The sequence below is a fragment of the Scardinius erythrophthalmus genome (assembly GCF_964197995.2).
Source record: "Scardinius erythrophthalmus genome assembly, chromosome: 1".
In the NCBI taxonomy this organism is placed as follows: domain Eukaryota; kingdom Metazoa; phylum Chordata; class Actinopteri; order Cypriniformes; family Leuciscidae; genus Scardinius; species Scardinius erythrophthalmus.
Genome location: NC_138221.1, coordinates 14,306,514 through 14,325,130, shown reverse-complemented (window position 1 = coordinate 14,325,130; position 18,617 = coordinate 14,306,514). Strand labels below are relative to the sequence as shown.

General features: G+C 36.5%; 1 protein-coding gene across 2 annotated transcripts in view; it reads left to right on the top strand.

Moving 5' to 3' along the window:
• Positions 1-18,617, top strand: part of LOC308690717 (uncharacterized protein) — a 56,451-nt gene that overhangs the window by 12,707 nt on the left and 25,127 nt on the right. The window contains exons 2-3 of one of the 2 annotated variants that reach the window (XM_081365375.1): positions 13,876-14,007; positions 14,631-16,155. The exons of the other annotated variant lie outside the window; for it this stretch is intronic. Coding sequence (XP_081221501.1) covers positions 13,950-14,007; positions 14,631-16,155 — 1,583 coding nt within the window. The 5' untranslated portion in view covers positions 13,876-13,949. The remainder of the gene's footprint in view (positions 1-13,875; positions 14,008-14,630; positions 16,156-18,617) is intronic. 2 annotated transcript variants of the gene reach the window in all.

Below are 18,617 nucleotides of genomic sequence, written 5' to 3'. Positions count from 1 at the left end.
TTATTCAAAGCACAAGCTAATTTATGTTTGTTAAAGGTAAAAGTGCACTTTTTCTTTCACATTGATCACTTCATATACCAGTTATCAAGGCTTGGAATTGGGATCCACTTGACTATTTTGAAGTGTGTTTGTTTACATTTTGTATTTCATATAAGTGATAGTTGAAGAGGTTGTATTACTTAGTGTTGTTCAGTACAGACTAGAGTGTTAATTTATTCCATACATTGATGTTCTTCCTACTGTGACATTCTGTTTATGCTCATAAGAAAAATAATACATTTTTTGGGATGAAATAGCAGTCTCTTTCTGCACAAAACATGTACCGAAACCGAACCGAGACCGTGGCCCAAAAACCGAGGTACGGACCGTACCGTGGGCTATCTGTACCGTTGCACCCCTAATAACTATATATAAATCCAGAAAGGTAGATCTAGCATGCAATTATAGACCAATTAGCATTTTACCAATTTTTTCTAAGGTACTGGAAAAAATTGTAGCCAATCAGCTAATTTCTTTCTTACAGTACAATGACATACTGCATTCTCTACAATTTGGATTCCGGCCCCAATATTCGACGGAAACGGCCAATTGCTATTTTATTGAACAACTTAAACTAGCAATTGACAAAGGCCAAATAGTTGGAGCAGTTTTCATGGATATAAAAAAAGCCTTCGACGCACTTAATCATAATGTACTTTTTACAGAAATTATCCCAGTTGAACTTTGACAAAACAACTTTACAGTGGTTTAAGACATATTTGGAACATAGACAACAATGTGTAATAATTAACAATGAAAAGTCATCCTTAACAACACTGAAAACAGGTGTTCCCCAGGGATCAATTCTTGGGCCTCTGCTTTTCACATTGTACATAAATGATTTACCAAACATCTGTCCGGGTGCAGGTTTCCAAATGTATACAGACGATACAGTCGTTTATGTGAGTGGCAAAAGTGTTGAGGCCATCACTGCGCAGTTGCAGCAACACATTAACTCTGTGTCAGTATGGTTTCAAAACTCAGGACTAACCCTAAATCTGAGTAAGACTGTGTCAGTTTGTTTTGCTTCCAGATCACACCCCTTGGAAGAATTGCATCTGACAATTAATGGTCAAAATATTGCCCAGGTTAAAGAAGTAAAATATCTGGGACTAATCCTGGACTCCCATTTATCATTTGAAAGTCATGCCAAAAATATCACTAGAACAGCCAGGGCAAACTTGCACAGTTTCAGAATCATACGGGACTGTTTACCATTTCATGCGGCAAATACATTTATGCATGCAATGATTTTCTCCCACCTCAGTTATTGTATAACCTCCTGGTCACAGGCAACAGCCACAACAATCAGGCCTTTAAGACTGATTTATAACAGAGCACTAAAAATATTAGATAAAACATCTGTCAGAACACACCATTGTGGAGTATTGCAGAGGTTAAACTTTTTAAACTTTGAAAATTTTATTAAATTTTGTAACTTGAAATTAATGTATAAATGTCTGCACAATCAAGCCCCTGATGTTCTCAGACGACTCATAGTCCCACTTCGATCAGTGGGCTCCATCACACGAGGAGCTGTTAATGGAAATGTGAAAGTGCCCGTTAGAAAAAAGACCTTCGGACAGTCGGCGTTTACTGTCCAGGGTGCTAAACTCTGGAACTCCTTGTCTACCGAGCTGAAACAGGGCTTAGATCTGGGGGCTTTTAAAAATGAACTAAAGCGTATTTTAAAACGAGATCAAGTGTGCAATCATTTTTTGTCTGCGCTCAAATGCACATTCTTTATGTAATGTCAGAATTATGTAATGTTATTGTAAATGTAAATGAATTTTTTCTATGAACTTTCTGTATGTATGTGAAAAGCCCTTCTAGGGACGGACATTGCAAATTAGCCTCGGCTATAAATGTTGTAGTGTGGTACAGGTTTATTGTTCACACATGTCCCTATTAAATAAAATTAAATAAATAATCCTATGACCAGTGTTTGTAACAGCTGCCGTATGCATATGGATAGCCTCTAACTTAGCTATTTGCAGCTCCCTAAATACAATGACAAGCAGTTTTATAGATGAGGCTTTCGCGTTTTCTATTTGGACCCACAAACTTAGCTATAGTTGCACGCACATATAGAGCAATGTTTTTCCACTTTCAAAGTGTATTTCAGTTAAGTCAAACCGTTAAAAGATGCTTTGAAATTTTAAAACTAACCGTTGTCTTGAAGAGGCTTCCAGCACTCTGCTAGTGTGGGAGGGGCTGTGCATGGGCTGTACGTGAACTGCAGCGTCTCCAGCAACACAGAGCTGCCTGCGGACGCCTGTCTGTAATTAATGGCGGGAAAAAACTATCGGCGAACGCAGCAGCCGGGTATCGCCCGATGCCGATACACGTCAAATCCGCAAATATCGGCCCGATTTATCGGCCGACCGATATATTCGTCGATTACTAATCGGAATAGTATCGTATCGGCCGATATCCAAATTCAGGTATCGGGATCGGATCGGAAGTGAAAAAATGTGGATCGGTGCATCCCTACCCAGGGGACATGGAAACCTAATCAAATCTGGCTCTGTCTTTATCAAGTTATCTATTTCAGATCAATTAAGAGGTAAATTTCAGGATACAGATTTTTGTCAGTCTTTGAATTACAAATGGTCAAGGACAAAGCGCAACTCACAAAATGTTGAAGACATATTTGATGGCACTATGTACAAATCGATTGATGCACTAAATGACCCAAAATTTGTGAATAATTCAGTGTCCTGGAATATTGATGGTGTTTCAATTTTCAAATCTTCTCCTTTTCATATCTGGCCTCTTCAAGTCACAATCAACGAGCTCTCCCCTAATCTGAGGGCAAAGCATGTCATTCTTGGAGGTTTGTGGTTTGGGCCAAGAAAGCCAGAAATGAACTCGTTTCTGCAATCATTTGTTGATGAATTGCATAGTCTTGAAAACCAAGGGTTACCTTGTCAGTGGAAAGGTGAAAAATCAGTAGTCCATGTATACAGTTTGCTTTGCATTTGTGATTCAGTGGCTCGTTGTGCTGTACAGAATGTCAAGCAATTTAATGGAGAGCATTGTTGTAACTGGTGTTATCAAAAGGGTGAAGTTGTAGAAAAGGGTAAGATGCACCGATTACAATTTTCTGGGCCGATTCCGATTTCCGATTGTTCATTGAGTTTAACCTGCCCGTACCGATTAAAAAAATTTTCTAACCACTTTACAGCACACACAAATATTTATTTTTAATCTTTTCTTTAACCCTTTCACGCGTAAGTTTAAAATATTCAAACTGACACCCCCACCCCCAGAGTGATTTTTTTTTCAAGGTGAACGTTCCCTTTAATGTTTCCATGGCGATGTGTCACGCAATACACCGCAGCCACAATAATACTGTATGACAGATGTGTGCTTTTATTTTGCTTTTTCATTCAATATATTCACAAACTTGCTTACCATGTCATTAACTAGCCTATCTGATATTCCGATTCTCAAATACGTGTAAGTGAGTGTGTTTGGTCGTTTAAAAACCTTTATAAATAATCTTGATCTATAACATGAGATGGGCGCTGCAATGTTGTCCTGTCAGTCGGATTTAAAGCACGTGAATTCATCAGCAGTTTCTCCCGAAATAAATGCAAGAAAGTGGCCAGTGAACTGAGAAGAATAGAGTAAACTTTATAGTTACTTCCACTAACGTTATGTTTGTCTGATATGAGTAACACATATTGGCAAATTATATTTGAATATATTGTTATATACTGTGCTGCTTCCACAGACATTAGTGTGTATTTTACAAACTCCAAATGTATTGTTTTACTCGTTCTTATGTGTATTTAAATATCTGAAACCTAAAATAAACATTATAAGGTTGAAAACACTGCTTAGTTGTGATATATGACAGCGCTGAACGCGTCCGACTCTGGCTCAGCGCCAGCCAACACGCGAAAACACAGTTTGGATCTGGCAGTGATGCGACGTCACTGAACATCTAAATGTGGCACCGTACTCTCAGGGGCACAGAAATAAAAATCCCATATATGAGACCGTACCGCTCAAAAGGTTAATCATGCGGCGCCCGAGTGCATTTGACCGGCATAAAATCGGCATATGTCAGACTAGGGCTGGGCGATATGGCCAAAATTTCATATCCCGATATAGCTCATTTGATATCCCGATAACGATATACATAACGATATAGCAATTTTTCTGTTAATTCAGTTCATGAATAGTCTACCGTAAATCCTCTAATATTGGCCTGTATTCCATTACCGGCCGGGTCTCTAACATTGGCCGGTCTCGCTGTTGGCGGAGGTAAATAATTATTAGAACCAACGTTTTTCTGGGCAGGCCACAACATTATGCTTGTGATAGTAACATGCAAATACCACAGGGGGGCAATGTTTGCTAACGAATCCAAGCCATAGCTACGGTAGCCTGGTCATGTCAATCACTTCGCTCTTGACTCGCACGTGACGTGAGACTAGTTCAGTCACCGGTAGGCTAACGTTGTTTACCATGGCAGCCGTGGAGCCAAAGAGGATTTTTGGCGAAAATCTATTTTTTAACCCCCTGGGTTCGACAATCGCGCCGGCGCGATAGGTTTTTTTTCTTATAAGTGCAAAAGAGATTCAAAATATTCTGTTGACTTTGATCTTAATTACGGAGAGCGCGCGCTATTCAAACGCAATTAATCTGAGGCGATCCACGCAAACCTGTGAACACCCACAATCAGTTGGATATGTTCACTTTCAGGTTCACCTCGTTTTCATTTCGAGGAGCAACGGATCCGGTTGAGGAATAGGTCAGTTCTATATTTACTTTGTTCTAATCGCAATAGTGTACACGCAAAAAGACTGTTTAAATATGAATCGCGTTTCTCTCTCTCTGTGTGTGTGTGTGTGTGTGTGTGAATGAATGCACAGATGCGCACTGTTGTGGAGCTACTAACGGGTTGGGTTGGCTGGTCATCTAGTTGAGAATTAACTTACCCTGGTCTGAACCGCGTCTACTACCGTCTTCCTCCATGTTTGTTTATGTATTGCAGCGTGCATGGGCATGCCGTGAGATTAATTCTGCCGTAAAACGCCTTATCGTGGCGTAAACGATAGAGCCTTATATAAAACGATAGACATTTTCTATCGTCCAGACGATATATTTCGTCATATCGCCCAGCCCTATGTCAGACTGACCGGCTGGTCGCCGGCATGGCCGATCATGTGAAAATCGACCAATTCCGGTCACCAGCCGATCAGTCGGTGCATCTCTAGTAATGGGTTGACAAGGCTGTATCCTTTGCAGTCAACAGGGCCAGAGCTGAGATCACACAGAAAACACACTAGGGCTGGGCGATAAAACGATAACGATAATTATCGCGATATAATTTTTCTCGATAAAACGATATCAAGAGGTCGATAAATGTTCGATAATGTTTATGCGCCAAAAGCGGAACGAAACTCATTTGAACCGCGCGCCACACGGACCGTTTATCCGCTCGGCTCAAAGTCCAAACGGCAGCGCGAGCTCACTAGTGCAGATGCGTTTACTGATCGGTCTCGGTCACGAAATCCAGTGAGAAGCGCTTGAGTTCAGCGAAGAACACAAATGTCTCCGTGATTTAAACCAGTTTAAAGGCAGATGAAACAGCGCTGACAAACTGGAGAAACACTGTGTGCAGCGATACAGTCTGAAGGCTTTTCCGTCTACAAATTCCCATCATTTACCATGGATTTACTGTAACGTAACGTTAGCCTAGTAATATCAACTGCACCATGAAATCTGTGATATACATATTAAATTGTATTATATTATTAATGTAGACAATGTATTAAAGGACTAATGGAATATAATTGTAGTATTTAATAATGTATTTAGGCTACTGTTTTTCATACAAATACCATAGAAACCATAAAGTTACACTTTGCCATGATAGTGAGGTGCTACAGGCTATGCCTGGTTTCATCTGTGGTTGTCATGATCTAAATGCATGATACTGGATAACCAATAGTTAAGTTTAATAAAACTCAAACAGTCAGAATGTTACATTTTACCAAAAAAAAAAAAAAAAATTAGCACATGCAGAAACTAAGAAATTGTCCAATAAATATATTTATTTTGTTAAGGAAAAATGACAAATGTTTGAATGTTCTACCTCAGATTTGTGAAATGATCACCTGTTTGGCAAGTGTTTGTCATGATATGTTCTGACAATAAAGAGTAGTTTAAAACCACAGTTAACGCTTTTACTTAGGAGCAAAAATCTGCCTTTAAACTTGAAAGAAATAAAGATTTGACTTTTATCGTGATAATTATCGATATCGACTGATATAAAAAAATTATCGTGATATTTTTTTTTGCCCATATCGCCCAGCCCTAAAACACACTAAAGATGCTCAGCAAGCTGTTGATTCTGGAACATGCATAAATGGTGTAAAAGGTCCATCTCCTCTAATGCTGCTGATGTGTTTTAATTTTCAGTAATTACTCACCCTCATGTTGTTCCAACCCCCGGAAGTCCTTCGTTCATCTTCGGAACACAAATTAAGATATTTTTGATTAAATCTGAGAGCTGGATCACTCCTCCATAGGCTTCTAAGGGATTGAAACTTGCTGGCCCAGAAAAGTTATTAACCCTCTGGGGTCTGAGCTGTTTTCTGGGCCTGGAGGTGTTCTGACATGCTCTGACATTTGTGCTTATTTCTGTTACTTGTGACATTTTCATGGCTAAAGTCTGATTACACTGTATTCAGCACAAACCCTGCTACAATAATATATCAGCAGCATGTAAGTAAAAGTTTGTAGTTTTGAGATAATGACATTTATGCGTGGTTTGTGAAAATACAAAAAAAAAAAAAAATTGTCACTGAAATAAGGCCATGAAACCCCAACTGATTATTTATTCACAAGACTTTTAAAAATTGTATCACGTAGCCTAGAATATTTGCTCCAAAACTATGTGAAAATCACCCTGACTGCTCATTCAGAGAAGACAATATATTGATTTAAAATTTCTAAGACGTGTTTTGTGTGAGAAAGCAATATGCGAAGGTGCAGATCATCTCATTAAATATGCAAGCTTTTCACACCTGAGAAAGACAAAGACACTCCCTAATGGCCCTATTAGGAGCTATCAGGCCCTATCATTCTGAGCAACCTTGCACAAAGAATGAGGAGATTTAAAAAAGAATGGCTTTTTGATTGGATTTATTTACAACACAACATAATCCAAATATACACAACAAATGACAAAAAAGCACTTATTGAAAACAATGATCCAAAGACAGAGACCTTTCTGCCATTCCTAAAAACATTGTACATACCTTTCATTTCCAAGGTGTTTGATTTTCACTTTACCATGTTCATGTACAGAGACTCATGTCAGTGGCATCTGGTCCCTGAAAGAAAAAAAAAGTGAACATACTGATATCAAGAGAAATAGGGAATATAGTTCTAAAATTTATTGGGAATAAATTTTAGATTTTTTTGGTTAAAATTGCTTTTTAAAATTCACAGAATACACACACACACAGACACACACACACAAATGTTTCCAACATTATATAATATAATGAACACCAGGTTTTTTGTGCCTCGTAAGCAGTAGGCTATGCACAGTGCGTTTCAAACGCGATCGCGCTCCAAATATGATACATTCAATCGCGATCGCGCTCCAAATATGATACATTCAAAACCAGAGCTCGCTCCAAAATATGAAACATTATGGTTACCATATTATACATATCTACGTTTGAGCAGATATCCACAAACACAGTAACAGTAAACACGGGTCCAAATATTATAATATTCACCATATATCTAGCAACAGTTCAACTGCAATGTGAAGTTTATGCAACAATAACATAAACTAATAAGTAAGAATGTCTTACCTTACATCTTTCTTGTCTTCAAATCGCGTTCTTCTTCTTCTGAGGTAAAGCCAATGTAAGCTCACGGCACGTCTTTCAAACTCGACGAAAAGCAGAGACTTGTGAAGTGTTTTGGTGTTTTTGAGGTAGGCTAATGAGCGCGTTCGCGTTCCATGTGGAGATTTGCATGTGAATATCTTTTGCGTGTGTGGGCGTGGTCAAATTAAAAATAATTAGCAAGCGCGTGAGAAGCTGGACATCTTGTTGGTTTTATACAAATTACTTAAACAGAGAATATTTGTTTTCAGTTTGAATCCGATCATTTAAAAGTACACACTTAAATGATTATAAAGATATATTGCTCATAAATCTGTGACAAGTATTCGCTGAGTTTTGTTTCAGTTTATAGACGTGCTCAAGAAAAAAAGAAGTTCACCGCGACGGGGGGCAGAAAGCACACCCTGTTTTTTTTCTTTATTTTACAAAAGCACAATGTTTTGATTTGATTGTAAGTGGACACATACAAAAGTAGAAATATCACAGATTCTTTTTTCATATTTCTTTTTTCTGTATGACCATAAATGACGGAGAAATTTAAGTTTATTGTACTACTATGTGAAGAAAATCCAGCAAAACGCGCCGGCGCGTTTGTCGACCTCAGAGGGTTAAAGAGATCGTTTATATAGTCCAAGTGACCACAGTGGCTCAATCTTAAGTTTATCAAGCGACGAGAATACTTTTTGTGTGCAAGAAAAAACAAAAATAATGACTTTATTCCAATATTCATTTCCCTTCTCTCTGGGCCTCGAGTGAGTTCACGTAGTGTAAAAGCGTAGCGCTTCTGTGTTGTACGTCACACGCATCACACACATGACCAGCGTCGGCCAATTGTGAGCCTACGTGGTGACATGCAACACAGACGCACTGCGCTAAAACACTACGTGAACTCACTCGAGGCCCAGAGAGAAGGAAATTAATAGTGGAATAAAGTTGTTATTTTTGTGTTTTTTTGCGCCCAAAAAGTATTCTCGTGCAATATGAGAAAAATGCTAGCCTGGCAAGCCAGACCTACATCAAGATGTTAGGTCTGGAAACTCACCATAGACGCGGTTTAATCCGAGGGGCGGGATAAACGGCTGTCTTTCAGATTCCCTCTGCACGCAATAGGACAGCGCTTCAACCAACCAGAGCGTTTTCCCAAGAGCGGAGCTTAGTTGATAGATTCAACTTTTGCCATATCTGGCCGGCAAAACGACGAACACATCTTCCTTTTTTTAAGAATGACTTAAGTGCCGTTCTTTGCTCTTTTCTCAAAGAAAAACTTAACTCCAAGTCCTCCAGAGTCGCGGCCAAAGCCGATTCGAAAGACCGTTGTTCTCCATCAGCAGCCGTCATTCTTTGTTTTCAAGTGGCAGCCGTCGCAACTCTGTCGTCATATGTTAAGCCCGCCCCCGCCTACTCTATACACGATGTGATTGGCCTGACCCAATTTAGGTTTTTGCAGCTAGAAGGTCTATTGAGAGTTGCTAGACCCACCTGGCTGCGAAATACATTTTGCTGCCGCTAGGGTGCGTCTAGATTTCTAGGCTAGAAAAATGCAGCAATGACAACAAAAAATAGAGCATGTAATTTCAGTTTAGTAATTATGCATTTATTAGTAGTGTATTTATTATTGCCTATTTATTTATTTATTTAAAACTAGTTTAATCTATTTTACCAGATGCCACTGCCAAGCGAAAAAAAAAAATCTGACCCTGCAGCAAGAGCAGAGTACCTTGATAGGAGAAGAGTTAAATATTATTACAGTTTAAAATAGCTGTTTTCTATGTGAATATATAGTAAACTGTAATTTATTCCTGTGATCAAAGCTGAATTTTCAGCATCGTTAATCCAGTCTTCAGTGTCACATGATCCTTCAGAAATCATTATAATATGTAACCCTGGACCACAAAACCAGTCACATGGGGCAATTTTTTTTTTTTGAAATTGAGATTTATACATCATATGAAAGAAGAATAAATAAGATTTACATTGATATATGATCTGTTAAGATAGAACAATATTTGGCAGATACAACTGAAAATCTGGAATCTGAGAGTGCAAAAAAATCGAAACATTGAGAAAATTGCCTTTAAAGTTGTCCATTTATGTTTTCGATATTGCTATTTTCACTCACAAAAATAAATGTTTCCTATATTTACGGTAGGACATTTACAAAATATGAAACATGATCTATATTTCATATCTTAATGATTTTTGGCATAAAAGAAAAATCGATAATTTTGACCCATACAATGTATTGTTGGCTATTGCCACAAATATACCCTGTGCGACTTGTGACTGGTTTTGTGATCCAGGGTCACTAATGATTTGCTGCTCAAGAAACATTTCTGATTATTATCAATGTTCATATTTTTGTGGAAACTGTGATACATTTTATATGTCAGGATTATTTGATGAATTAAAGGTTCAAAAGAACATTTATTTGAAATAGAATCTTTCATAACAATATAGCCTGTCCCTGGCCAAATACAGAAAATAACGACCTCTGTCCCCGTTTTGTTTTTGAAGACACAACATTAGGTTTTTTCAATCAGATTGATAGTCAAAATGTAAAAGTAAAAAAGTAGCGGTCGATAGGGCGTCTATCTCTATATTATGTCTATGTTCACTATCCTGATGACCTCACCGCTCGCGCCGTCTCTTCCGTCATTGAGTTTCAGCGTCGAGTCTTCTGAGGTGAGGAGAGAGCAGTTCAAGGTATTTCTCATATTTACACAACCATCACACACACACTTTATACAGTTTGATTAAGCGACAGACTCATTTCTGTATTGTTTTCATCGATCACAGCGATACTTGTGCGTCTTTTCTGGTGTCTTCCTTCTGAAATAAACATTTAGTGCAGCAGCAGCGAGCATGAGGAGAATATGTGGAGTTCATTCAGACCTGAGCGATTTTGTGTTCGTTTGGGTGATTGTTTCGTCAAGCCAGAAGTCATATTCCTATTCCCTTAGTTCCCATAACTATTTGGGAAGTTTTATGATCATTTTCAATTTCTGTGCTTATAAATATATATAAATTCTGTGCGTTATTATTTTTAATGATCTAACTACTTTATAGTGATTAATATAGTTATCATAAGATCAAACTAGCTATATTTAGATTAATTTGGACATTATGCTGCTGTAATTATTTATCTGTAGAGTAGTTAAGGAAGATGAGTGTGATTACTAGTGATTGTTTTTGTGTTATTGATGTTTTATCCATATGTCATAATGTGAGAACTTGCAGTATTGTCTTTCAATGGAGCAGTTTAATAGTCTTCTTATCATCTATCCTGACCCAAATAATGTGTTTCTAACAGCAAACACTCAGAATAAAGTGAGATGATCTGCTGATGATCCTGAACGGCTTGTTGAATGAGTGTTGATAGTCTGAGGCTCATCAATATTAACAGATCTGCTGAAAACACTCTTTATTTCATGACAATAGTTCCTGTTTTCACCTCATTTATTATGCTGATGTCTTCAGATCTCCTGTAAATTGACACTTAAAGCTCATTTCATTGGTGTCAGCAGACTGAGGGTAATTGTTGGTTGGTTACTATATGTACATTTATTTCTGTGTTTTTTATTAACTGTTTTTCTTACCATTATTTATATTTGGAAGAATTTAGATTATTTATATTCTTTTCTTTATTTCTAGATACCTGTATTTTAATGAAGAAGCAGAATAATGTTAGGATTAGTAATACAAATAATGAATGAATTGTTATTTCTCACAGGGTTATTCACTTGAGCTTGTGTTTCTGGTGTCACACTTTCACATGCGTATGAATGTGAATAATATGTAGGAATTTTCAATAAGGCTCAAAATGTGTCAATGATGTGCACAATCATCCCATAAGTATTTTGTTCATACGCAATGTATTTTTACACTTTATTTAATATGTTTTGTTTTAATATTTTATTATATTCTTTATTATTCAGTTATGCAGTTATGTTTGTAAATAATTGTATTTACATTTTGTGACATTATCATTTCTGCAACTACGGGCACTTTTGACTATCCTAATTTAAAAAAATAAACCTCTATGAATTTCAATTTTAACCATCACAGTCTGTAATATAAAGATTTACACAAAATAGAATGTATTTGTTAAGATTTTAATCTGGAACATCTTCTTAAAAAGTGTCCTTACCGCAATGTTACAATAACGTTCATTTTATACATTTTTCTTTAGTAATTTCTATAAAAAATGTAATATATTTAAATAGCTGTTTCAAATTTGATGCAGTTTTGTAAATACTGATATAAAAAATAGTATACAAAATAGGGAATTTCATGTTTTTTTCTATGCCATGTAAAAAATTTACAGTAACCTTAGATGTCAACTGTTTCCATACACACAAAAGATAACATAATTAACTTTTTATGACAGATGTTGCCATTTCAATGTGTTAATCATCTCAACTTAAGTGTAAAAATATTTTTTTTGCAAATGAAAATGTGAAAAAAAAATGAAAATAGAGCAGTGCTGCGGTAATGACATCTTGTGTCGGTAAGGACAAAATTTAATTTTTAATGTAAAAAATGGCATGTTTATATATATATATACCAATATAAATACTAATATATACTTAAGTACTAATAATATACTAAATATTTCTAATTTAATATACAGTAAACCTTGAATTTGTCTCTACCGCAACAAAAAGTCTTTACCGCAACACCCAAATTTGCTGCGGTAAAGGCATGTTGCGGAAATGACATTTTTGCTAATATTTTAGCTAATTGGCAGCTAGCAAGGCCTACCACATTAGTTTTGACTCTTAACATCTTAATATATGTGAATTCAACAGTAATATACATTTATTTTTAAAATGTAGTTATAAATACACAATTATTAAGCTGAATGGTAAGGACGCACAATAAATACTAGAGCAGAAAATATGATGTTTACCTTATTTTTTTGGTATCTTGTGAGTGAGGTAGTGTGGCGGTCCAGTCTGTCAGCAATGTGCTCATGTGATAATTTCTGTTTCCATAGAAACTAGACTTGTTTGTGTTCGATTAAATTTCATAAAAGCTTTTTTTCATTGTTGCGGTAAGGACTCAAAAGTGTGGGACAGGCACATTTAGTTAAAAAAATCATAAAAATGATCAGTAAATAATACAAAGAATTTTAAGATGCTGTAAATGAATCTGTATATTAAACAATTCCATTTGAAATAATGTCATATTGTAAAAGAATGAGCTAATTTTAAGTATCTCAACATTGAAACCACGGGTGTGGGACATGAGCAAAAATGGTGTTTGGACCTATAAATGCTTCATAATTTTACATTAAATCATATTATTTATTCATCATTTTTTATGTCAAGGTGTGTATTGACACTATGTTTATATTTATGAAACATCAAATGACAAATTTTAACATAAATCTAAAATTTCACTCCTGGGACTTAAAAGTGCCCGTAGTTGCAGAAACACCCATGAATGGAAGTCAGTGCAAGGAAAAGTCTAGTGTGAACGGCCATTAATAAAATGTTTTTAGTAAAATAAATATCGATCTCAAAGTTGGTGTCAAAATATGGCAGTATTGTATATTTAAATTTTAATATCTTGTTAGATAATTGTGTCATTGATCAAATATATTTAGTAGTTTTTGCTAAAGAAACATGGGATTTGTGTCTATAATGTTTTAAAAAATAATAATTGGAAGATAAATTTACCTCATTCATGGAAAGTTTCAAGGACATATAATCAATTTATAAAAAGGCATTCTGCAAATGATCATAATATTTTAAAAGTGCCATTTATTTGTTGCATAGAAGTGCCATTTAGTATAAAAACAAACTCGGTAACTGATATATTTTAGATTTTGGGCAGATCAGCTCCTCCCATACCAATTACATCATCAATTAAGCTCCTCCCACATCAGTCACATGGTCAGTGAAGCTCCTCCCACTGTAATTCCCCAATAAATGCTTTAAATTCCCATCAGCTACAAGTGAAGACGAGCATCAGGAAGAGCTGAAATCTGCAAAGACTGAGTTTATTAAAGAGGACAGTGAGAACATGAGTGATCCAGAACCCTGCAGAATGAAACACACTGAAGATCCTGAAGAACAAAGAGGTTGGTGTTTATTCTTCATTCATTCATGATGCTGAAGAACATTCATGTTAGACACATTCAAGCACTTCATCACTTTTAGATAAACAGTTCAATTATGAAACGGTACAGAATGTTCTGGGTTTTCATCAACAAATGGTCAGTAAAGGGAGGTTTGAGACATTTTTATATTGATTGTCAACATCAGATCAAGCTAAATACTTATTCTAGTTTTATTTTACATTTATTTTTTATCTGGTTCAATAGTCATTTTCAACATAGTTTACAAAATCATTTTTTAGGAAGTTACTGATAAAGTTGTATTTGTCAAATATCATGATTCTTCTTACAGTAACGTTGACACTGCACTTCGAGCATGTGAAATTTCTACATACGGTAACTAGGGATTTGTGTCAATGTTTTAAAAATAATAATTGGAAGATAAATTTACCTCATTCATGGAAAGTTTTCAATGACAAATAATAAATTTATAAAAGGCATCAAATAATCATAATATTTTATAGCAATTGTCTACTTTCTACTATTACATCAGGGCTCACTTTCATGTCCTTTCACTTTATATTTCTCTCTTTGAATTATTTTGATGTACTGAAAATTTTAATTAATAAATTTTTCTTTCATGTCAGACCTGATGGAAGTGAAGGAGGAGAGTGAAGAACTGAGTGAAGTGAAGGAGGAGAGTGAAGAACTGAGTGAAGTGAAGGAGGAGAGAGAAGAACTGAGTGAAGTGGAGGAGGAACATCATGTCAAACCTGGAGGAAAACCTTTGAGTCGCTCAAAGACTAAAAAGACATTTTTAAAGAAAAGAAGAGCCAAGAAATCTTTCACCTGCTCTCAGTGTGGAAACAGTTTCACACGCAAACATAGTCTTGAGATTCACATGAGAGTTCACACCGGAGAGAAACCATACACATGTGATCACTGTGAAAAGAGATTCTACTGTAAACGAAGTCTTGTCAGTCACATGATGATCCACACCGGAGAGAAGCTGTTCACATGTGATCAATGCGGCAAAACATTTCTTAGGTCGTCAGAGCTGAAGACACACCTGACAGTTCATACGAAGGAGAAGCCGCATTCATGTTCTGTGTGTGGAAAGAGTTTTTCACAGCGCTGTAATTTACATACACATCAGAAAACTCACACTGGTGTGAGAGAGTACATGTGCTTTGAGTGTGAGAAGACTTTTATTACAGCGGACAATTTAAAACGGCACCAGATTATTCACACTGGAGAAAAACCTTACAAGTGTTCACACTGTGACAAGAGATTTAGTCAGCCAGAAAATCTGAAAACACATGAGAGGATCCACACTGGAGAAAAGCCTTACAAGTGTGATCAGTGTGGAACAAGTTTCTATTTTAAAAGTCACCTGAAGCGACACATGAAGATCCACACTGGAGAGAAGCCGTTCCCCTGTGATCAATGTGGGAAGAGTTTCTCAAGCAAACATAATCTTGATGTTCACATGAGAGTTCATACAGGAGAGAAGCCGTTTAAGTGTGATCAATGTGGGAAAACATTTCTTAGGTCATCAGAGCTGAAGTCACACCTGACAGTTCATATGAAGGAGAAGCCGCATTCATGTTCTGTGTGTGGAAAGAGTTTTTCACTGCTGGATAGTTTACATAAACATCAGATAATACACACTGGTGTGAGAGAGTACATGTGCTTTGAGTGTGAGAAGACTTTTACTACAGCTGAACATTTAAAACTGCACCAGAGAATTCACACTGGAGAAAAACCTTACAAGTGTTCACACTGTGACAAGAGATTCAGTCACTCATCATCTCTGAAATCACATGACAGGATCCACACTGGAGAAAAACCTTACAAGTGTTCACACTGTGACAAGAGATTCAGTCAGTTAGCAAATCTGAAATCACATGAGAGGATTCACACTGGAGAGAAGCCGCACAAGTGTTCACACTGTGACAAGAGATTCAGTCGATCATCATCTCTGAAAACACATGAGATGATCCACAGCAGAGAGAAGCTGCACACGTGTGATCAGTGTGGAAAGAGTTTCTCTTTTAAAACTCACCTGAAGCGACACATGAAGATCCATACAGTGGAGAAACCACATCACCTCAGTCTGAGATCACAGAAAGTAGTTTATTTTCATGTGCTGAGCAACAAAGTCTCTTCTGTGTAAGTTGGACACACATCACTCTATAGCCAAATCTCTCCTCTCCACCTATAGCCGGTGTGTGCGGTGAGCACAGGACACTTTGTTGATTGATTGGTATCGATTAACTCGTGTTCAACCAACAGGAATCTCATTTGTCTATTAGTTTAGATCAATGCAAAAAACACAAATTCGCTCTCTGACAGTAGGTGGCGCTCATGTAAAGCAGAAATAAAGCATTATACAGGGCTCTAGACTGCAAGTAATTGGAAATTCATTATAATCCATTATAAAGCCTTGAAGAGCCAGGACATTTTTTAATATAACTCAGATTGTATTCATCTAAAAGAAGAATGTCATACACACCTAGGATGAGTTGAGAGTGAGTAAATCATGGGCACTGACTTGGAAACCAGGAGAAACATTGTGCCTTGAACAAACAAGTTCATGAAGTTTTAAGTTATATGGCTTTTAAGTCCACAAATCACCAATATTCCCTATGGATTTAATATAGTAATGCTAACTGTAACCATGGTATTGTGGCAGAAATAGACAAATGTTTTTACATTATTCATTTCAGGGTTCGTACATCCTTTTGAGAGTAAAATTCAAGCACTAATCAAGGACTTTCAAGTCCTCCACACTTTTTCCAGCACTTCAATTCTCCAAATATTATCCAGTTTTAATGTTATTTTTAGTGTGATGATCAAAACCATGATTTGTTCATGCTTCAAAGATTGTCTCCATTTGTAAAACTAAACGTTTCAAAGTGTAGGAAAACTTATACTTGGCAAACCAACGTTTTTATTTAACATTTTTAAATCAGCACTATAACCAGTAGACAGAAGATTTAAAACTACATTTGTAAAATATTTATGTGTTATACTGAAGAGTAAAGAGAATGGAATATGCTGGAATATTCGCTGGAATATATGTATGTATTTTCAGAAAAGTAAACAAAACAACAAATACATCATCGCAATTACCAAGTCCATCTCATCTGGCATGTTATTAGAATTATTGATTATGTTTTAGAAACTCATCTCTGTTTATATGAGACATTAGTTACAGTTTCTGTTTTCATAGACGTTAAATGTAGGTTTTAAATCCTTCATGTTAATCTTCTATGAACAATGTAGATTAATGTAGAATAATCAAATGTATATTTTAGTCAGAATTATTGCTCTTTATCAACTTGAGGTCCTGGAGCTCATTCTGTAAAGTTGAACAGAGACTCACTCGCTCTCGGGACAAGCATTTAAGGAAAATGGAAATACACACATGACTTTCTAACATTTACTGATAAGGATATAACCATTAAATATAAGAATGTGCTACAAAAGTCATTGAAATTACAATCATTTACTTCAATCTCTGCATTTAATAAAACTACTAGGGAATGTTTTTAATCACAGCTTTTAAATGTTTTAATGGAGCATTTCACCCGTGGGAACATTGATCTTTATTGAAAGTGGGTCATATATGTAGTCAAAATGTATTCAAATTTTCGAATTTGTTGCCTTTTTGACCGAGTTATGACAGAAAGTAACTTTAGGGCGCATTTGTCCCACAATGCAACACATTTGCACAGCTCCACAAGCCACTCCCATTAATCCAGAACACCGCCTATGAGAAATCTGCCTATCAGAGAAAGCACTAGGCTAGCTACCGCTTGAGTTTGAAATTCATTTCACATAAAAAAATGTTGTTTGGCGAACTCATTATTTAATTATTCCTTGTTACTATTTATTTTGAAATGGTGAACTATTGCATGGTACCGGGATGTTCAGTCCCGCGACCCGCACCCGAAATAAAATCAGTTTAGCCAATCACATTAGACACAATTACAAAAATGTTTATTGCCCGGTCATACAGAAGTTATTCCATGACAATTAACACAAGGACAACTTCAGCCGAAGCTGTCAAAAGACCGATACATGAAGAACATGGCAAACATTACCACAAAACTGAGTAGCCTTATAACATTTTACCAATTGAACAGACGTGGCTACAACACTATATGCCACGCAATTTCGTCTAGCCTACATCTGAGAATTTTGGGTTCAAACACGCCCTGCACACCACACATACTTAAGTGTTAAATATGAAAAATACCGTTCGATAGAACTGCTTTGTTACCACAGTTTCTGCGTGCTTCCTCAGGGATGAAGTTCCACATTTGCGGCTATCCAACACGAAAATGTTTGCAGCAAAGCCTTTCACAATATTTTCTTCAGATAAATCCAAATTTCTCCCACACACTGGACTTGATTTTTGATGACGTATTGTCGACAACTTTACAATCTCCACTAGCTATTCTTTTCTTCAACTCCTCAGCATCCATCTCGACGACTGCAAGCAGATCGCTCGCGCGCGGTTATGATGAATTTTTAAAAGTGAAAGTAGCCTTGGTAACGTTATAGATCCTGGGAGGGCGTGGCGCGTCGCCACAAATAAACTGATGTGGATTTTAAATTATTTTATC